This window comes from Jatropha curcas, chromosome 10, assembly GCF_041381405.1.
Source record: "Jatropha curcas cultivar XTBG-Jc1 chromosome 10, XTBG_Jcur_1.0, whole genome shotgun sequence".
Taxonomy (NCBI): Eukaryota; Viridiplantae; Streptophyta; class Magnoliopsida; order Malpighiales; family Euphorbiaceae; genus Jatropha; species Jatropha curcas.
In genome coordinates, this window is record NC_143160.1 from 22,767,297 (window position 1) to 22,790,227 (window position 22,931).

General features: G+C 30.7%; 2 protein-coding genes and 2 long non-coding RNA genes across 7 annotated transcripts in view; all 4 read left to right on the forward strand.

The window, feature by feature from the left end:
- The window catches only part of LOC105635545 (putative LRR receptor-like serine/threonine-protein kinase At1g56140), a 31,339-nt gene extending 23,678 nt beyond the window's left edge, over positions 1-7,661 (forward strand). For 2 of the 3 annotated variants that reach the window (XM_020679882.3, XM_020679881.3), the window contains exons 14-24: positions 787-849; positions 1,555-1,599; positions 1,723-1,784; positions 3,981-4,360; positions 4,481-4,676; positions 4,758-4,916; positions 5,477-5,595; positions 5,702-5,912; positions 6,121-6,364; positions 6,627-6,777; positions 6,866-7,661. In XM_020679882.3, coding sequence (XP_020535541.1) covers positions 787-849; positions 1,555-1,599; positions 1,723-1,784; positions 3,981-4,360; positions 4,481-4,676; positions 4,758-4,916; positions 5,477-5,595; positions 5,702-5,912; positions 6,121-6,364; positions 6,627-6,777; positions 6,866-7,276 — 2,041 coding nt within the window. In that variant the 3' untranslated portion in view covers positions 7,277-7,661. The remainder of the gene's footprint in view (positions 1-786; positions 850-1,554; positions 1,600-1,722; positions 1,785-3,980; positions 4,361-4,480; positions 4,677-4,757; positions 4,917-5,476; positions 5,596-5,701; positions 5,913-6,120; positions 6,365-6,626; positions 6,778-6,865) is intronic. The other variant, XM_012218610.4, reaches the window with a different exon arrangement.
- A 1,469-nt stretch (positions 7,662-9,130) lies between these two features.
- On the forward strand, positions 9,131-9,598 carry LOC105635544 (uncharacterized). Its single transcript, XM_012218609.4, has one exon. It carries the CDS (start codon positions 9,236-9,238, stop codon positions 9,452-9,454), a length of 219 nt encoding a protein of 72 aa, XP_012073999.1. The 5' UTR covers positions 9,131-9,235; the 3' UTR covers positions 9,455-9,598.
- A 4,966-nt stretch (positions 9,599-14,564) lies between these two features.
- On the forward strand, positions 14,565-19,890 carry LOC149493279 (uncharacterized). The gene is made up of 2 exons (XR_016318515.1): positions 14,565-14,807; positions 17,206-19,890. It is a non-coding gene; the product is annotated as an uncharacterized LOC149493279 (long non-coding RNA).
- Positions 19,891-20,144: 254 nt separating this feature from the next.
- Positions 20,145-22,542, forward strand: LOC105635543 (uncharacterized). 2 transcript variants are annotated; one of them, XR_002284502.3, is made up of 5 exons: positions 20,145-20,827; positions 20,920-21,046; positions 21,258-21,550; positions 21,635-21,747; positions 21,875-22,542. It is a non-coding gene; the product is annotated as an uncharacterized LOC105635543 (long non-coding RNA). The 2 variants fall into 2 exon arrangements; XR_002284504.3 differs by having other exon boundaries at positions 21,917-22,542.
- Positions 22,543-22,931: the final 389 nt, after the last annotated feature.

Consider the following 22,931-nt stretch of genomic DNA (forward strand, 5'->3'; position numbering starts at 1 on the left):
AAAACTTATATCCACCTTCTTTCCGTCACCCATACTGTCAAATTAAAAAAAAATTCAAACAGAAGTGTGAAGAACCAGCAGTGGCAGAAAAACACCGAAAAACGAAAAAAAAATTGCAAATGCAAAAACTGGTGCTAAAGAACAGTAGGGGAAAAATCGCCACAACAAGTCGAGCTCGTCGGAATAAGAAACATCGACGGAGCTCGCCGGAAACAGCCGCACGTGCCTGCGCGTGAAGAATGGCCGAAATCTTCTGGAGGCGCGTGTGCACACGCGCGTGATCGGACGGCGACGCGACTTGGACGGAGGGCCGATCGGCGGTCCCTCTTCCTTCTGAGCTGGGCGGTGACAGCCAACTCCCACTCCCGGCGGCACCGTGTGTATCTCAGCCCTATTTCAAACCGAAACCGTTGCCGAAAAATTTACGGCAATGGCTCTAATACCATGTAGAAATTAAAGGAAAGAATATGTTTTTATTTCTTTCAATTTGTGATATATTTTCAACCTCTACTCCACTATATATGTACAAAAATTGTTTCAATATAGGAAGTAATCTAAATAGGAATATCCCTAAACTAAGAAACATAATCTTTACACTAATTAGGAATAAACCTAAACTAGGAAACACAATATTTACTTTAATCACAAAGATTTCAACACAGAATTAATGAATATCTCATTGTTATTTCTTCAAGAGGAAATGGGGATTCTCTATTTTGGGCAACCAATCAATAATAGTCGGTAAATTATTTAACTTCTCATCCCTGTTAATTTGTTTTTTTGCAGTGATTTATCTTACAATCATCTTACAGGAAGATTTCCTTCATGGGTAAACTCAAATCTACAATTGTACGTCTCTGAGATCATGCCAATTTATTTACCGATCTTCATTTTATAGGTTTAGTGCTCTGCTTTTGAGCTTTATGATTGCAGTGCACATGGCATTTTTTCACTTATATCTTGTTTGTATTACAGCATGAAATATTTTGAATTGCTCTATTACGCCAGGGGAAAAAGAACAATGATGCATTCTACATTAGATAATATGGTGCACTAACACTTCTCTGATGTAAACCTGACAAAAATTAGTAGAACACAACCAATACAGGCATCATGTCCTAATTTTTAAAAGAATAATGGTATCTATGTGTCCATGTTGTATCAGTGTTGTGTCTCATATGGTTGTCTGTGCCTCATACCACTAAACAATTTATTTTTGTAAAGAAAAAATGTATTTTTGATTTTCTTACCTTTCTGATTCTCAACAAGCATTTATTGCACCCTTGAAGTTGCATTGAATAGAAAGAATAAAAAGAGATATATGTCATATTTTAACTTTGAACTTTGATATATTATTTTTATATTCTATTACGTAATGCGTGTACATTTGCTTGTATAGTACTATGGTAACTTGCTTATAACACCTTAGTTATTAGCTCGTATTTCTTGACAGGCTTGAAGTTAAATAAGATATGCATCATGTTTGTGGTCTTTGCATCTTTAGTATGTGTTACCATAGGCATGCATGAGTAACTGCTACATGGAATTTTGCAGGAACCTAGTGGCCAACAACTTTGTATTTGACAACTCAAATATAAGGTATTGATCCCACTATTCCGTTAATCTTCATCATAAGCTTCTGTGGTATCACTTATACGCTCGAACAAACTGTTTTTATATTTTTTAATCTAACTAGGGAATAACAAATATTTCATTGTGCAGCATTTTGCCAAGGTTGAACTGTTTGCAGAGAAACTTTCCTTGCTATAGGAATACTCCACGATGTAAGCTTCTTTATTCTATTATTTAGTTGCTTATAGAAATTTCAGTTATTTGGCTCTCAAGGCACTATAGAGTTATGTCAAGCTCCTATTAGCAATGGAAATATCAAAGGAAATAAATTATATAGCTTTCTGTGCAATAATTTTGTAGAATACTGAATTATAGGAAAAGATGTGCTATTTCTTTCTTCATATATCTGTCTTTGTTGGACAATTCTGTATATGTGAATTATACAGTTATCACAAGATGAAATAGAGGGGAAAACCAGGAATGTCAAAAAGACTTATACCGACCATCTTCATATAAACATTATGAACATATTGATTTTCTACCTGAAGTATAGATTAGAGTTAGGCTACCTGTTAGAAAAAATTTTTACAAGTAGATATTGGGTCAAATTGATTGCTTGTCCAGCTTGATCTTAAGGTACTCAGTTCATAGTAAAATTGTACTGTTTCCTGTGAAAGAGTGAAGGAGAGAGATTCCTATATTGTATATTTTTGAATTGGTTCTAGGTTTGTCACTAATGACCTTTGAGAAGTAATAGTTAATCGTGACAAATTGGCATGTAACCTAACGGCAATCTATCTTTTAATATGAATTGACTCTATGTATATAAGTTATGACTATTACTGATAATATATGCTTTTTGATTTTTTTTTTTTCTTTGCACTTTTTAACCAAACTTTTAATTCAACAAATTAAGCTACAGTCTTTTTCTTTAATAATGCTCCCATGGATTCCAAACTTTGTGTGAATTTTTGTTTGATCTATACTTCTATATTCAGTTGCATGAGGCATGCACTTATGCTGAGCTCTGAATTGATGTACTGTCATGAATGAGCAGGGTGGATAGTATTTAAGCTATATGATTGCAGCCTAATTGAAGCTATTTAACCCCCTAAAATTCTAGGATTTTTAAGCTGACAAAAAAAAAAAAAACGATCAAAGAGGTAAGAGAGATTGATGTGGATCCCAGACGATAGCTGAAATCCTATCCTGCTTGCTCAATCCTATTAGCATACAGATTCAGTAAAAGAGCCATATCTAGGCACAAGCTTCATCGAATAAGTTCTACCATACAATAATATTGCTACCAAGTGTAAAATACAAACAAATTCAATACAACTGAAAGGATTAATTGAACTTGAAAATTTGACCAGGTTGAGATTTATGGGACTATGGAGATGACCTGTGAAAGAGAATTCCGATCTTTTCTATCAAACTTAATTTACTTAGAATTCCAAATATTACAGTGTTTTTCAGAACAATATGCAAAAACATAATTGGTTGCTGATCAGTATAATCATGATTTTTTTTATAACAAGCTGTTTTGAAATGTATTGCCCATTTTGTAATGGGATTTGAGGCTACTGTTACATTATTTCCCATTTTGTTGCAAGTTGTTCTCCAGTTACCTTGAAATGGTAGACAAAATATGAGAAACAGCTTGTTGTTTTATAAAATGTTTCCTGATATCTCGTAAAGTTTATTATTTTTTTTTTCCGAAATTAAATTTTATTAATAATAAAGTATTGTTTATTGTTGTTTTGAGTGGTTCTGCTATTGGCCTTGAAAAAATCATGCAGCAGCTGTGATTCGGCAACAGATTTCTTACTGTTTATTTATTATATACATATATCACTTATTTTGAAATTTTAACTCATAACTCTGCTTCAGCCTACCATATTAGACCATATTTTTTTAGCAAAATAATAGATACATGTGAATAGTGATATTTGGATCAAATAATGCATGAAAAATTAGTAAAAAATACATACCTCTTTATTGGATGAGGATATAACTTTAGCCCATGATTGTATAGCTAATTGATAGTCAAAATTTAAGAAGTTCGCTAGAAGTACAAAAAGGGTCAAACGTTATTATAACCTAAAACAAGTGGAGGAAGGAATTTTAACTTGGGGAAGGAGAAAAAAAAGGAAGGAAAAAAAAAGATTCAAATCACGTGAAGCTATTAACAACAAATACTGTTTGGTTTTTATGGTAAAATTTACTCCAAAGCATGGACTGCTCATCAGCCCCAATAGTACTTCAAGTTCTAATTCGTCTAATTTCATGAGGTGTGGAAGTTTAACTTTCTTTTAACTCTTTTGAACTGGCATTATGTGTTCCCTGGTGTGTTGGGATAGCTTTGTTAATCAGGAACTAAAACAATATTTCATCATGAACTGTTATAGATGCAAATTTTGCAATCAAGTGTGGTGGCCCAGAGATGAGAGCTAATGGCATAGTTTATGAGGCTGAAAATTCATCCATGGGTGCAGCATCATTTGATGTAACCACTAGTGAAAAGTGGGCAGTCAGCATTACCGGCTTGTTTGCTGATAGACAGAATCCAACATATGTTGAAGACACATTGTCACAAGTGACCAGCACTAATACCCCAGATTTTTATCTGACTTCGAGGGTATCCCCTGGTTCAATTAGATACTATGGCCTAGGCCTTGAAAATGGGCCTTATACCATAAGCTTATTATTTGCAGAAACCTCATTGAAACATAGAAGTTCACAAATTTGGGAGAGTGTTGGTAGGCGTGTTTTTGACATCTATATTCAGGTAGATATGTTTTTGAACATCAATTTATACTATTTCTGACAGGAAGATTGCATGATTCGTGTATCTGATATGAAGCTTCTACAGTGGTAAACCATTCTTTCATATCTTCGTTGATTACAGGGAAGCCGTGAGTTGAAGGATTTTGACATATCAAAGGAGGCAGGTGGGGTTGAGATAGCAATTACAAGGGATTTTAATGCTACTGTTTCTGATAACCATCTCGAAATTCACTTGTTTTGGGCTGGTAAGGGGACATGCTGCACTCCCATACCGGGCAATTATGGACCAATTATTTCAGCTTTGAATGTTGTTCCAGGTAATACATATTGTTAATTAAGAAATTCAAAATCTGATTATTTTTCCTCACTTCTAATGGTAATTGTGTTTTCTGTACAAGGTTTTACACCAACTGTTAGCGGAAGACCACTGGGTACTCGGCAGAAGAGCAGGCAAGGATTGATCATTGGTATTTCTGTCTCTGCTGGAGTCATGATCTTCATTTTAATATTTGCAATTTTTTACATAAAAAGACGAGCAGACAGTATTGATGAGGAAGGTAAGAGCATTCAATAAAAAGTAACTTTTATAATTTTTCCAATGTTAGACCTTCTAGATGCTTTCTTGTGTTTAAACATAAACGAAACACTGAGTAATAATACATTGAAGTACTGCACCTTACAAGGAAATTTTATAAAGTAGATGTTGGAATTCTTCAAGAATTTTGATAATGGTCCCATAGTATCAAGGATGCAAATCATACAAAGACAATGTGATTAAATATAAGCTGTTGAACGTGAGTTGATCCTACTGAAACCTAGTTGATATTTTTTTTTTTTTTTTAATTTTCTGAAAGGGAAAAACTTGAAGTATCTTTTCTTTTAATCCACCTTCAAGAACGTATTCTTAAAAATAATAGTCAGTGGACTTAAACCTTTGAATTCAAGATGTATCTATGAAATAGGTGAGCATAAAAGACAGTTCATCACGTGGATTGCAGATAGGAAAATCCAAAATACCATGTTACCCTGATCCATAAATGACTGAGTAAAAAAGAAAAGGAAATGAAATTATGGTTACGGAGCTGATAAATTTCTTTTGTTGTGCTTAAACTTTCAGTGCTTTCTGGATTAGGCCCTAGACCGAAGACTTTTAGTTACAGTGAATTGAGAATTGCCACAGAAGACTTTAGTCCCTCAAATCAGCTTGGAGAAGGGGGATATGGACCTGTATACAAGGTAACATTTACATCATGATCAATTGGTTGATATTTAACAATCTTAACTTTATAATTTACTGACTAGGAGGGGACATGTCCTGTTACTGATTGTTGGTGCTTTATAGGGTACACTTTCTGATGGCAGAACAGTAGCTGTTAAGCTACTTTCCCTTGCATCAAATCAGGGGAAGAGTGAATTCATAACGGAGATTGCTACCATTTCTGCAGTTCAACATCGGAACCTTGTGAAGTTGTATGGATGTTGCATTGAAGGAAATAGACGGCTCTTGGTATATGAATATCTTAAAAACAAGAGCGTAGATCAGGCAGTCTTTGGTATGAAGCTGTTGATTGAATAATGTAGAGATCACACACTTAGCAACTATAGGAATTGTATATTAACAAAGAATCATCATAGAGAAGTCTCTTATTTGGTGTTTTTCTTACTAAAGTAATGGTAGAAAAAAAAAAAAAAAAAAAAACAGAGTTTTTGCATCTGAATCAGCTAGTTTTAATAGAATTAGTTTATATATTAAGATTTCAGCTACCCATGCAGGAAAAACTGGCTTGCGACTTGACTGGCCAACCCGCTTTAATATATGCTTGGGAACTGCTAGAGGACTAGCCTATCTTCATGAGGAGTCAAGGCCAAGGATCATCCATAGAGATGTGAAGGCAAGTAACATTTTGCTTGATGCAGAACTCAGCCCCAAAATATCAGATTTTGGATTGGCAAAGCTGTTTGATGAAAAGGAAACCCACGTCAGCACTCGTGTCAAAGGAACCATGTAACTACTTTTTACCCTTTCCTTGGATGATTCTTAATTTGCTTGCTTAAATTTTTGCTGGAATGCATGTCGTACAGTAAGAATAGCCATTTATGAATTTGATAGAAAATATATTTAGTAATTTATGCACAATTAAAGAATAATTGGAACAACATGCAATTGGTATTTCCTTTTATTGAAATACACAGGAAGCCATTTCCCCTGAGGAAAAGAGAGAGAAAGAGAGAATAAACCTTTACCAAGAAATTTGATTTTCTTGCAGTGGTTACATGGCACCGGAGTATGCAATGCGTGGACATCTTACAGAGAAGGCTGATGTTTTTAGCTATGGAATTCTTGCTTTAGAAATCCTCAGCGGAATACCAAATTATGAAAACAACTTGGTTGAGGAAAAGATATACCTTCTTGGATGGGTAAAGAGAAATACATCATCATATTATTTTTCCTTTTTGTCTTTGCTTGGTGACTTTTTAAGAACTTATTTTCTTCACATGTTTCTAGGCTTGGTCTCTGCATGAAAATAATCAAAGTTTGGCATTGGTGGATCCAAGCTTAATGGGTTTTGATGAAAATGAAGCTCTTCGAGTTATACGAGTTGCCCTCTTATGCACTCAAGCGTCACCAACATTGCGGCCGACAATGTCACGTGTTGTGGCAATGCTTGCTGGGGACGTTGAAGTAAGTGCTGTTATGTCAAAACCAAGCTACTTGAGTGATTGGGATCCTCAGGATATACATTGTGGCTTCTCGTATGAAAATACTAGAACATTTACTAAATCTACGAGTAGTAGCAACCCAAAGAATGAAAGTGATCAGGACAATTCAATTAATCTTTGTCCAGGGATTGAATCAATATCTCCACCGAATTTCTCTGAAACAAATCTTAGTGATCTCATTGGGAAAGGAAGGTGAGTGGATTGCTGAAGGATAGACATGTACAGCTATAGCATCCAAACTAGTGGTTCTTTTTTTTTCTTGTGTTTTTGAAAGAACCAAATTTCAACTTCCCACGACCTTTTATTGTTTATGGTTCATGGCTCTTGTTGAAGCACAAGGACACTGACGAGTGGGGGAAGACTAGAGGAACATAAAGAGAATGAAAAGTAAAAAGGGGAGGAAATATAATTTTGAATTCTTGCTTTGTCGACTTTTGTTTTACATCAAGAAAGAGAATAAATTTATTTGTAAAGGAAAAATAGACAATGTTAGTTGAAAGTGTTCTTTATATCAGCATATGATAAGTGTACTCTTACAGTTGCAGACTGTAATTTTTATATAATTGTTTCACTTTTAAATATGCGAGTAGGATTTTCCCCATTGACGAACGGTTAGTTCTTATTTACCACTTAGCCCTTTTCCTATTGTTTATTTACATTGTTCCGCCTTGAAAGTTGTGTAAATGACTAAGAGACCCTTAATTGTCTACACTTTACTTATGTATTATTTGCAATGGGTCAATAGCCTTTCCAGAAAAATTAAATTAGAATTTCATTAATTGAAAACTATAGAATATAAATAAAGAATAATAATAATAAAAATCAATTTTACTGTTCACAGAACAGTGATTTGGCTTCCTCGCTCTGGAAAAATCATAATGTTACTGTTGTTGTCTTTTACTACAATGAGCCAATAGCCCAAAATCTTCAAAATATTATCTATAGAAGCTTTCTAATTATTTCAAATTAGCCAAGCATTACTCCCACCCCAACCTATCTATTATTATTTTCTGCAAACAATAATTTTATAATTTTATAATTTTTTGGTATACTATTCATTTATATATAATTATATAATGAATATAATTATGTTGTAATTATATAATAATAATAATAATAATAATAATAAGCATAAAAAGTCATTTTAAAATTCTTAAACAGTCATTATTCTACAATAATTCAATTTTTTTTTTTCACTTAAAAAAATTTGCTTATGCTAAGAGTAACAAATTTATGAAAAATATTTGAAAGATAATTTATAAATTATTAAAAATTATATCACTTAGTACCTAGAATTTGAAAAATGTACAACCAAAAAGATAAGTTTTCCGTATATTCAATGAAACTCATTGTAAAAATGATGAAAAAGGTTATGAAAATGTGAATTTTTTATATACATAAAATATTTTTAATATTAAAAATAAAATAAACATGTAAGAGCATAAAATGAAATAAAAATATAAAATCTATGTAAAATAAATTTAAAGTTTTAATATCACTTTTTTTTCTCCTATTATTAATTAAAAAAAGATATTCAAAATAAATTTTATACTAATAAATAACATTTTTGAGAAAAAAGGAAATACAATTTTATATAAATAAATGCTATTTTTTATATAGAAGATTAATAAAAATAAAGTTAAAACAAATGAAAATATAGAAGAAGCCCTGCAACGAAGTGTATTTACTAATTATTCTAATTAGTGTATATGAAAATAATTTTATAGTAATTATTATTACTAGTGTATTTACTGAAAACTAAGAGATTATATAGAAATTACCTTTTTTATTAATTTTCTTTTTAGCAAAATTATTAAATTCTTATTTTAATATGAAAGTGATCTGTACACGTGAGAAAAAGCCACAAAAGCAATGAATAGAAGACAAAAAAAAAGTATCCGTTGCGTTGGGTCATGAAATCTTGAACGTTAAGCCTACCGTTAGAGATGCCATCAGGACACAAAATCTGAAACCTTCCAGATCATTCATGAGTAAAGTCCCTACCTCTCTCTCCCTTCCTCACTCTCTCTGTATATATATATATAAGTATACATATGCCCGTTTCTCCAACTCACTGCCGTGTTCGACCAATCTCTCTCTCTGTCTCTCTGTCTGAAAGAGCTTAATTAAATAGCAATCAGAAGCTTAATTAAAGATGGGAATGGTGGTTGTAATCTCTTTGCCTTTGATAATATTCTCTCTAATGCTGGGTTTCGGGTGCTATTTTCTGGGAAGAGCAAGAGGAAGACAAGATGTCCGTACGAATGCTCAAGTATACGGAGTACCCACTCCACCTCCGGGCACCGACGTTAATCCTCAACTCTCGCCTTTCTCTCCTCCTCATTCCAAACAAGACAATTTGGCCAATGTTTAATCAACTTAATTTTGTATTTTGATTATTTTATATTTTTCTTAAACATGTCAATTTAAGTTTCTAATTGTGGACTGCTCTCTTGCTGTATATTGGTTTGTCATATGAATTAAAAGGTATATGGAAATTTCAAATTTTATTTTGCTAGATCTTTTCTTGTGGTATATATATATAATAATATTTTTTTTTTTTTGTTTTGTTAAATTAAATACAAAATCATAAAAAGAAGTACAAACAAATTCACCAAAATGTTTTTAAAAAAACATACATTTTTTATTAAATTTAAGCAACGTTGGATTTAAAAAATCTTTAACAACTTGCTACTTATAAAACAGGTTATCAATAATAATATATCATATTAGTTATTATTTTATTTATTATCAAACACTAAAATAAATTTTTCAATAATAATAAAGATATTAATCCTTTTAATAAAAAATTAAAATTAAAAAATTTATTCAGTTTTCCTCTAAAATAAAATTAAAAAAAAATTCTTCCAAAAAGCTTAATTATCTAAACATTTTAAAATTATTGTGATACTCATAATTTAATTTTTAATTTTTATGATTATCTATTACTTCTGGTTCCAAAGCAATATCAAAAATTTTAAATTTTATAACTTTTACAAAATTTTGTTATTCATTTCGTAAAAAAAAAGATTTCAATCTGAGGTATAGTTTACTGAATTTTTTCACTTAGTATTCTGAGCTAAGTTGGGTGTATTGAGGAGATGGAGGTCTGATGGCCCAAACTTAGATACTTAGTTATGTTAAGTTTTTTCCGAATTATAATTATAGAAGAAAAGTTTTAGTAATAAAAAAATTCGTAAAAGTTACGATTCCAAATATAACTTGAATTCTTAATTTTAATCAAAATTAATTACAAAAATTCTATAACTTAAATTGATAAATTTCTACTAATATATTATTTATAACTTTTAATATCTTAAGTTCTAAACAATTTAAAAAATAATTTGTAAATTATTTTATTATATTCAAAATTTTTTCGTTTAGTGAATTTGGTTTTCAATTAGTATTAATTAGATTTTAATTCTAGTTCATATTTTTAGAACAAATTAATCATAAATTTTCATAGTTTTGGATATTATAGAAATAATATAAAAAAAAGTTTTGATATTAAATTAAGATAATCAAATATGGAAGGAACTAAAAAAGATTGCAACAACAAAAATAAAAACTAGTTTATAAATTGAAAAATTGAAACATAGTATAATTTAAACAATAAAACTAGTTCATAAATTGAAAAATTAAACATAGTATTATTTAAACAATAGATTTGTAATCTGTTAACCTATTATAACAAGTTTATTAACCATGTGTCAATGGATTAAGAAGTCTGTATGGTACAGAATTTAATCACTTCTCTATCGTAATAAAAGCCTTAAAAAAGAGTAATGCTAAATGGCTCAAATTGAGCGAGGCTCGATTACAATTTTTGAATATAAAACCCGACTATGTCCTTGACTTTTAAAATTTACTTTAATAGATAAGAATGAAATTTTAAATTTTAAAATTATTACCCTCCTACTCTAATAATGATAAAAGTAAGGCCACTAAAATTTCTCTCATCTCTCAGTTTCTCTCTCTTAGATTCCCATTTCCCCATTGCCGGACTGTTTTTGACCACAGTTCGGCAAGAGCAAGGTGGCAATCAGCCCCTCTCACGACACTAGCTCCGTTTTCGACCTCCTTCACATTGATCTGGTTCTCCCTTCATGCGATTCATAGCTTCTTTCCAATCCCGAATTTGTGAACTCCTATCTCGGGCCTTCCAGCCATCGCCAAGCACCGGACAACGCAGTGGAGGCCGGCCAACGATGATATGGTATTCGATTTTCCATTCAAAAAAAATAGTATGTTTGTTATAAGATGAGGGAGAGGGAAGGAATTGAGAGAGGAGAGAGAGTTTAGAATATATGTGTTGAACCCATTTTGCAAATTTTTAATTTTGGACTTCATACGTTGAATTTGGGCTTGGATGTTTAATTGATTGAGACTCAGTTGATATTACTTTATATAATTAATTATTTAATTAATTAAAAGAAAGAGATAAAGAAGACGTGATAAGCATTGAGCAAGCACTCCTCAAGCGATTGTTCACGTACAGGAAGATGAGACACCAAAAGAACTAATGGAAATGTGTGTCGGTGAATCCTTTTAGTAACTACATGTCAAGTTTATAAAAGGAGCAAGGAAGTCAACAAAAGTCCAACCAAATTCTCCGACGAATTCAACAAATCAAATTAAACTCTCTAACAAATCAAATTAACTACATGTTAACTTGCTATTGCAAGTAACTAAACCGAGACTGGTTATATTATTTATCCTTTTTTTATATTTTTTTCTCTCATAATTTTTCCTTTTTTTTTTTTTTTTTTTTTTTTTAAACTATGAAGAGCTTTATTTTGAAGATAGAAATAAATCTTTACATATCAATAATTTTATATGAAATATTAATTGCACTATTTTACGTAAAAATAAATTATTAACATATTGGTCTTAATGCAAATATAGAATTCTAGAAAATACTTTTAAGCATAACAAATAATAATTTTAGATAGTTATTTTTATAGAAAATTACAAATGATTCTAATACCTTATTAGAATTTTCACAAATTTAAATTTTATAATTAATTTTGATATAATATATAATATGTATTATTTTAAAAAAATATAAATAAATTTGAGGTAAAAATTATAATTAATTAGAAGTCACAAGATATTATTTATATGGTTCAATTTATATAATTAGATTTTATAAAAGAGAGAGATTTTTTAAAGTCAAATATTTAAGTTATATAATTTAATTTTATTAATTAAAAAAATATCTTATTAAGAAGATAATGGGATATATATGATATAATTTCAATTGCATAAATGCATGATAAATGTTTTAACAATGACATGAATAAAATTTTATAATTATTTATTAAAATTTTAAAAATTTATTTTGGGTGAATAAAATTTGATATATTAGATAATTATTGTATCTTTAAAAATTTTATTTTTAATATAATTGTGTTGAAAAGAGTAATTTTTTTATTCATACAATTAAATAGTAAAATGTATATTTAATAATAAAAAATAAAAAATTTCCTATTTTTGATAACCTATATAATAGGTAATAAGTCATTAAATACATTTTGAATCTAATGGCTTATGTTTAACTACTTTAAATCTAATGGTAAAAATAGTTTTTGTATTAATACAGAATTTCTAAGATCTGTATGGTAGTTTCATCCATGTTTTTAAACTAATTTTGATTAAACAAGGTTAGTTATGGACCCATGAAAATTACTTTTTTATTTCAAAATCTAACTCAATTTTCATTTCTGGGTAATAAAAGTTCTCAACCTTAAATTTTTGGTGTAACAAGCAAAATATCTCGCAACCTTGTTGCGGGTTTACTATAGTTTCATCATTTCCTCAGTATTATTTTTAATAATTTAAAAAAAAAAAAATTTCTATAATAGTTTTCTTTTTACTCAAAAGTTTTATTTTATTAATATAAATTTTTACTATAAAAAAAATTGAATATGCAAAAAAAAAAAAAAAATCCAAATCATTCATTTATAAATATTTTAATTAAAGAAAAGGGATGCGGTCATTGGAAATGGATATTTACCATCGCATTATTGCAATCTCTAAGCATAATGTATAATATGTAACATTAATCTAAAATATTCTGATAAAAAAATGTAATAATTTATAGATGTGATACCAAATGCCACAGAAATATCCTGAATTTCTTCTAATTCATACCATTAATTGAACTTCTCTTTCCATCGGCAATGCAAGTATTGTTGAGTGTGTAGCTTCTTTTATCATTTATAATGTGATAATTTGCAATGGGAATTGCAACTTGATTTCTAATAGCTAGCTAATTAGCCTGCCACATCGAATTATTATTATTATATCATTATTTCTAAATTCAAATATTTGGTTCATGAAGTTTTATCGATCGAGCAATTCATTCACGTTTTAAATAGTAGGCTTCATTTGGATATTGAAAAAGTAAACAAATATATAAAACTCTTAAATTTTTTATATTATTTCAATGTTTGAATAATCTATTTACATGACTTTGTGATCATGGAGTAATGTGTTAAGACAATATATGTTGTTGTCTTCTGGAAAAATTAAAAGGTTTCTAAATATTGGATCGGAAGCTGCACTAAAGAAAAAAAATCAAATCCAGTAAAATTAAGAAATTCCACAACTTGTTAGACATATCTCTATGAGTCACTTTCTTTGATATTTTTATTCTTTAAATTAATAATGCAACTTTAAGCTGATAAGAAAAGATGAGTCTATATATGCAATTCCTGGACAACAAAAGAAAAGCCACCAAAAAGTATACTTACATATCTCACAAGTGAAATAATTTTATACATCATCACCATCGTACTCAGATCAATTTAATTTTTTAGCGATAACTATGTGGTACAACTACCATTTATAATTCAATATTCACTTTATAGTTTTAATTAAAAAAAATAATAAATAAACTTGGATTTTCTTTTGTTTCCAGTTAATTTTAAAAAATTCATATAATCAATTGCCAAAATTATACTAATTTTCTAAAATTGAAAAATGAACATAATTCACGTTTTTTTACAAAAAATTTATCCTAATAAAAATAGAAAAAAATAATTTTATCGACACAAATAAAGTAATTGATCTCTCACAAAATAATTCATTTAAATCTATTATAAAAAAACATCAAAAACCCGCTTAATGCATGGGTTTTACCTAGTACATATATAAAAGAGAGCAATTTGCTTTATATAAAAATCAAGTACAACTAGCACAAGCTAAGTGTAAGTAGCATAATTTGCTACTTTGCTGCATTATAAGAAAATAAAGTTTTACTGAAAAAAATACCAATAAAAATATTTTGTCGATATTTTTCTGACAAAATACCATCAAAATACCGACTAAATTCAAGTTATTGAAAATTAAAATTATAAAAAATTTTAAGACAAATTTTGTAGGTGTTTTGTTGCTAAATAGTGACAATGCAAATATGTCTGTATTTTTCTTAAATTACCGACAATATTTTTAATACCGTCAAAATATTGAAAAAACTTTTTATCAGTAATTTTGGAGATGAAAATAATTTTAGGGCTAATTTCTATCGCGCCAATTTTCTTTTTCCCCTCCATTTCTCTTGTCCCCGATTTTTCCAAAATAATTTTAGGAAGAAACAATGTACTTCCTCCCAATTGTGCCGGTAACTCATCTTCTCCTTCCTTTTTACGCTGTCAGAGTCTCACTCCTCCACAGTCTCGCTCTCGCTCTCGCTCTCCAACTCTGTCTCGAGCTCCAAAGGAAAGGTAACTTTCTTGCTCAATTTTTAATTACAAAAGAATTTGTGTAATTGTGATTTCATCTACTCTGTTATGTTTAAACTGATGATGGCTATATTGTTAGTAAGCTATATTGTTTGTTTAATTTGTTTTTCAATTTCCTAATAAGTTGTGCAATTGAATCTTATGTTGTTTTTTTATTCCTTCCTGCAACGCTAATGGCAATATGTTTACTTGTTTTCTGTAATAAGAAAACTGGCAAGGAAGTTTCCAAGTGCAAGAGTTTAAATGCTTAATATGTGGTGTTGGTTGCATATATGCAGAAGCTATCAATCAGTTTTATTCCGAATTGTTTTGCATACTTAACTGTTATTTGAAGTGCTATTTGAAACATTTGTGGAGTTCCTTCTTGAGTTCGTGTAAGGGTTATGGTGATGTCGATATTGGGAGGGAGGTTGCAAATGTGGCGTTTTTCAAGATATAAAACCTTATATTGGTCCCTTGAGCTTATTTTTAATAATATGATCTAAAAATGATGACTGCAAATGACAGGCTGCATTAGCATTGACAATTGAGCAAATTATCACTTGATTAGTTATAAGACTCAGCATGGTAAAATCAGGTAACTATTGAGAAATGAATTTGTTCAAACCACGTTTTAGACAACTCAGTTTGCAAATTAGCTTCATAAAAAACTGAAGGACAATTACAAGTCTACAGAAATAAAATATATTATTACTGCAATTCTTGTTCAAAGTGTATACTTATATATGATGCAATGGCATACTAGATCAGTTTAGGATTGATATTATATGCTTTACTTTAAAACCTTACTAGATCAGTTTTTTTCCTTATAGGTGAATTCCATTATGCCCCTTTAAATTGGCAGCATGATATATAAGTCCTTTTTATTTTTTGTCAATTAGACCTCTGAATTTTTGTTTTTAGTCAATTCAGTTCTTAGCTACACAATGGCAGTGGGTGTTAGAGGCTCTTATATAATTATGTTTTTATAACTAAGACAGGACCATGAGAACATGATATCGCAGTAAAATTATTTCTCAATTGTCTTGTTCTTGGAGTTAGTACCTGCAACTGCAAGTGGGTATCATTTTGTCTCGAGTCCTTTAATTGGGAATTCAATTGATAAAAAAAAGAATTTAAGGTCGAATTAGTCTAAATTTAAATGAGTTATGACTTACCAATATTAATTCTGTTAGTTTAAGATTGTGCCTCTATTGCTTCTGAGATTTTTGGAACTTATTTTCAGTATGTTAAGCAGTCTCAAAATCCACAGCACATGAAACTATTCTAATCCCTAGATTCTTTGTGTCAAAATCCACAGCTTTTGATGCAACTATCATGTATATGACATGATGATAGTTTGCTATTAAGATTTTGACACTGGATTCATTCTAGTAAAGGACTATTTAGTTGGACAATTAAGATTTTGTAATAAATGGAAAGGGTCAATTCTGTATATCAGAAAGATGATTTGGCCACAAATAGATGCCATAAAAAATGACTACACATGTATGGTTGGACTCTCTCTCTCTCTCTCTCTCTCTCTCTCTCTTTATATATATATATATATATATATATATATATATATGTATGTATGATTTTATTTATTATAATTAAATAATATACTATTATTATAGTATAATGTAGGTCTCCATTTATATGATGTAGCCACGAAGGGAACATCTTTTGTCCTTATACTTCTTCTCCCATATCTCTTGTCCACATTAATTTAAAAAATGTACTAATAATTTAATTGGAAAATGACCTCTAAAACACTTAAGCTGAGTATTTTTTTTAATGAAATCATCAATTACTCCCAAAATTAATTAAGTATTTTTTGATTTGTTCTTCGATAAAGTTGATTATTAAATGAGAATATGCAAAAAGTTGTACATTAGGAGAAATATCTCTCGTCTGCATTTATTAAATTGAAGTTTCCTTTTCAATTGGCTATGTTTTGATCATGTTTAGTTGAAATTTGGATATAAACATGCCTTTCTTGCTTGCGCTTTCACACTTTGTCTAGAGACAAATGGTTACTTACACATATATTCTTTACATATAGAAAGTGGAAATTTTGTTATTGAATTATACAATGTTATAATTGCAATTGAGATTTTAAATATATTTATAGATGGAGCTATAAGGTTTAAATTTCCTTTTTTTTTTCAATAATTTGATATTAATTTTATGCTCTATATTTGAAATCATGACTAAGGATATTCTCCCCCACCCTTTTTAAGGGTTGGATAAAAAACTAATCTTTTTTCAGGTTGGGCAACAATCACATTTAAAATTCTTACTAATATACTAATTCTATATTTGATCTTACGACTAAATACAATATGATTCAAAGTCAATCTCTGCTATAAATTCACAAGATTATCCTTCTTACTTTCAGGATTTCCTCAAATAAATATTTGTAGCAGAAGAATCAAATTCGTGAGCTTACAACTGGTAAGTTATGCTCTTCCTTTTTTTTTTTCTTGTAAGAAGTCTGTCTGTTCTTTACTATCAAATATCTACTTTAACTTACTTTGATGAGTTTGGAAATGGATGGCTAGAACTTCATCCCTTTTTGACTTGTTTTTTTTTTTACTTGTGTTACAGAATTGCATTTCTAGTTATAGCTGAAAATAATTAACAATGAGGCCTTCATTTAATAATAAGAAAATAATTAAATTGGATTTCTTATGATTTTATTTTGAGTGATAACTTAGACACTTTTAAAATGCTTACGTGGATCTTCTTAATTATTTATCGCTTAGGAATGGATACAGATCGACTATGAATGTAGCAACGGCTTGAGGATGGTTTCTTAAGACCTCAATTCGCAGATGGAGTAAATGATTTTGTTGAATTTGCACTGTTACGTCCTACATATATGGATGGTGATAAGTTGCGATGTCCTTGCAATAACATTAAATGTAGAAATTATGACTTCTTGGATATCGAGACCGTGCAGTTCTACCTGTTTAAATATGGATTTCTACCAAATTATTATTTATAGTATTTACATGGGGAACCCGTGAATGGGTCAAGCTTTGGAAACCATGAGGTAGAAGAATATGCCAATCCAAGATGTGAAATGGATTCTGAAATAGGAAAGCGGTATTGTGAGATGGTTATGGATGCAATGGGGATGCATGGGATGATAGATGATATGGAGGAAACACAAAATCAAAATGCACAACAACTGTTTGACATGTTAAATATGTCAAATCAAGATTTATGGCTAGGTTGTAAGAAGCATTCTCAGTTTTCTGCTGTTGCGAGAATTTTGTACCTAAAGTCGAAGCTTAATTTCTCTGAAAGATGTTTCGATGGATTGCTTGAGTTTCTACATGAGGTGCTTTCAAAAGAAAATGCCATGCTAGACACTTTTTACAATACAAAAAGGTTGGTTTGGGGACTAAGTCTTCTAGTTGAGAAGATCGATTGTTGTAAAAACAATTTTATGATATTTTAGCATGAGGACAATGATGTGCTTGTTTTTAAGTTTTGTCATCACCCTAGATACAAACAGAGGACAAATGGCAGTCACAACTGCGATGTTAGTAAACCATATAAGAAAATGTACTATTTTTTGCTGACTTCTCGTCTTTATCGATTATATGCTTCCGATGCAATGGTAAAGCACATGGGATGACATGTTGAGCATAAAGAAAAACTAGGATATATGCATCATCCCTCAAATTCACTAGCTTAGAAGCACTTCAATAACATAAATGAGTCATTCGCTTCAAAGAGTAGAAATGTTTTGCTTGGTTTATGCACTGATGGGTTTCAGCCATTTGGCCAATCAGGACAACAATACTCATCTTGGCCTATCATTCTAACTCAGTATAATTTGCCGCTTGGAATGTGAATGAAATCAGAGTACATTTCCTCACCATAATAGTTCCAAGGACAAACAATCCAAAGTTTAAGATTGATGTCTTCTTGCAACCTCTTATCTGAAAATTACTTCAACTTTGGAATATTGGTGTTAAGACTTATGATGTTTCATCCAAGACAAGCTTCACTTTAGGAGTAGCTTAGCTATGGACTATTAGTGATTTTTCGGCCTTAGCAATGCTTTCTGGTTGGAGTACAGCTGGACAACTTGCATGCCCACATTGCCAAGTGGAAACTGATGCTTTTTTTAGTCTTCCAAAGTGAGGTAAACAATCATGGTTTGATAATCATCGAAAATTTCTATTAGCAAATCACTTGTGGCCTAGAAACAAAAATTAGTTTAGGAAGAATTGAGTTGTGTCATCCTCAGCACTGAGAGTTAAATTAGGCAAAAAGAGTTTAAAAGAAATAGAAAGATTGAGGTTGATGCGAGTCACAGATATTCATTCAGATGAAATCAATTCTGCAATTAGTAAGATATGTGGCTGGAGAAAACATAGCATCTTTTAGGACTTGCCTTATTGGAAAACCCTTTTGATTCGACACAATCTTGATGTTATGCACATTGAGAAGAATTTTTTTGAGAATTTGTTCAACACTGCCATGATATATAGAAGGGAAAACAAAGGACAATGCAAAGGCAAGAGAAGATATAAAGGATATACGTCATAGACCAGAGCTTAAGTGTAATCCACATGTGGAGAAGTATCCAAAAGCATGTTACATGCTTGATAAACTTGTGAAACAAATCCTTTTGAGTAGCTTAAGGCCATTAGATTCCCTGATGGCTATGTTTCAAATATTGGCCTGTGTGTAGACATGAAGAAGTATAAATTGTTGGGGTTGAAAAGCCACGACTGCTATGTTTTCATGCAGCGCTTGGTATCCATTATTTTTTGTGATTTGTTGCCTGCAAAAGTATGGGAAGTAGTAATAGAACTTTGTTTTTTTAAGGAATTAATAAGTACTGTCTTGCGATAAGAAGATATGGACTGTTTACAATAAGAAATTCGAATTATTTTGTGTAAGCTTCAGCGTATATTCCCTCTAGGATTTATTTGACTCAATGGAGCATCTTCCAAATGAAGCAAAACTTATAGGCCTTGTGCAATATTGTTGGATGTATCCATTTAAGATGTATATTTACATTTAATCCAAAATAAAAACCAAAGTTGCATTTTTTTTGCTATTTATAATTGACTTTAATGCACTTATGAATATACCATAAACATAAAGGCAATACGAAGTTAAAAAAGAATGTGAGGAACAAAGCCAAAGTTGAAGGCTCTATTGCTAATGCATATCTTGTGGAAGAAGCAGCAATCTTTTGTGCACATTACTTCGAGCCTCATGTTTACACGAGATATCGAAGAGTGCCTCGCAATGTGACTCTAATTGAAAGAGAGAAATTAGAAGGAAATTTGTCTACATTCACTCATCCCGGGTGACCGATAGGCAAAGGCCAAAAAAGAATATTAACAGAACAAGAAATTCGCGCAGATCAAGCGTACATCTTGTTGAATTGTATTGAAGTGTCTCCTTTTGTTGAGTGAGTGTAACCACTAATAATGCATTATGATTTATATTATCTTAAAAACACTTTAACTAAAAAGACTGGTTATGGATTCTTCTCGTCCTATGTGACTTTTTATAAGATATATGTATCCTAGCTCAGGAATTCTATTCCAGATATTACAGACAATGAGGTTGATATTAGGCTAGATATGGACTTTGCACGTTGGTTCCACTCGTATGTAAGAATCATAGTATAATTTTAATGTTTTTACGTTTAACAACTTATTGCATTATAAATATGAGCTGAGGCAATGGGAGGAATGGTGGTGCACCTGGATGGGGATCACATACTGGCAGAGAGGTAGAGGTAATGGTACATCTAGTGGTAGAGGTCGCAGTTCGATAGGAGAAGGCTCTAATATTCCTTAAACACAATCTACTCATGAGGCGAGTATAGATCCCAATCATTCAGCCTACAAAAGCATCTATAGATCCTCTTCCACCTTTAGCACCACGTAGATGTTGTGGCAGAGGTCAAGGTAGAGGGGCGACATGTTCAGATGCTAAATTATCAGTGATGGTAGGTTGATTGTCTGGCTTATTGGTGAAAGGTAAGTAATTCATACTTTTTCTTTAAAATTCAAATTTGTTATTTGAATTGTTGTTAAATGGTATGTGTTGCATTTTTTTTTTTTTGAAACAGGCTTTATCCATCTTCTAAATGCTCAAGACTTATTAGAGATAATTTCAAGGAGAGGTTAGATGAGAAAGGAACTAGTTGGAGGACAGTTAGACCTGAGACTAAGGATTTTTATTAGCGAGAATTCCAAGTATGACTTTTCTCAATTATATTTATATATTAAATATTTCATGAGAGTCTATATTTGTATTACTTATACATATAAGTCGCAATCAACATTTTAATATGCAAGTTATGAAATTCTTGAAAAGTGTGTCAGATTTTGCTTTCAGATGTATTGTTAATTTTTATATGCGAACTGATAGTATTTAAGAAACTTGATTACTTGTTCTAAATTTCAGAAACGTTGTGATTGGAACAAAGCAATTAATGCAACCATAAAGATTGCATAGGAAAAACAGGCAGCATTGAGATATTTAGATCTTCTGAGTTGCTTAAAGCATGAGGGAAAGAAACCATATATTAAGGATAATGTTTGGGAAAAGTGGAGTGAATATTGGAAAAGACCTGAGGTTATTTAGAAGTCAGAGCTTTTATCGAAGAACCGCAGGTTATAGAAAGACGGTGAAGGGTTTGGTATGTCTCTCCATACTGGAGGATCCATATCTATGTTAAAGAGCATAAAGAAAACATGGTAATATTCTACTTAATAAAAAAAAACTGCTAGTTCATTATTTTATACTTATATGGCTTATAATTGTTGTTTTGTATTATATAGACTGCAGAGACTAGAAATGAGCATACCTTGGGAAGCTTTTCTATCACCTCCATACAAAAAAGAAAGATAATGTTGATAATAATTTTATTGACAATCGGTCCAAGCGAGTATTTGTAAGTTCGTTAAATTTCACTCTAAACTTCTTGTTAATTAACATGTTGATGCAAGAATGTTTACAACCCTACTTATTGTTAGATAGTATAATATTTATAAATGCTAAATTATAAATATTAATGGTAGGAGGACAACCAATCTTAGATGGATAATACTTCTCAATGCCAGACAGGAGTAGATTCAAAGCAACAAATCCAGGATGATAGAGAAATTTCCATTTAGGCTACAGGAGGATGACGTTGTAGGCAAATATATGATATTAGGACTCAGGCATTGAGTTACTACTCTAGTACTAGTCGATGTTCGCCATCTGCTTCATCACCAGCTGTGGAGATAGTCACACTAGAGAGATTAGTGCAGTAACAGTCTGATATGCTTGAATAGATTCATCAACATCTTCAGATGCGGCCGAGACAGACCTCCACAGCTTCTCCATCTAATTCCACTTATTTTACTGCTCCTTGGTTAGATTTGATCCCTTTCCTGCTGTTCCTCCTACTGCGACAGTTAGGCCTGATGGAAGTTTTGATGCATCTACCATCTGGATTCCATGCTAATCGGATTACAAATAACATAGAGGATGATCGAGATGAGGGCCTTGATCAGTAGTCATCCTAATAAACTAGTATCATCTCTATTTAAACAATTAAAATATATAACTAATGTTGAGAGACCTTTTTTTTTTTCTTCCTTTGTCTTTATAATTTTAATACAGTATCAAACATGTTTGCTGAATTAATATATTGTAGGTGTATTATGGTATGTGGTGTTAATGGAAATTGTTGATTATTATAGGTTTTGATGTTATATTAAAGCAAGTTAATTATGTAAATTTAGGCAAAATTTTTAAATTTTTTTTATGAAATTAGCAACAAAATAAATTCATTTTATTAAAATATATAATAAATTTAAAGATAAAAATAAAGATAATTTACCCTCAAAATAGTGATAAAATAACAATAAAATAGCGACGAAATTCCAATAAATTACCTTCAAAATTTATCTACTTTTTTCAAACAATTACTGACAAAAATTAGAAATTTAGCAACAAAAATTTTATCGCTAATTATTGACAAAATGTATTTTTGTCGATAAAAAATAGTGACAAGCGTTTTATCAATAAAATTGTTTTGTTGCTATTTTGATGTTAAATACTAATTAGCATCAAAATATTATGAATTGG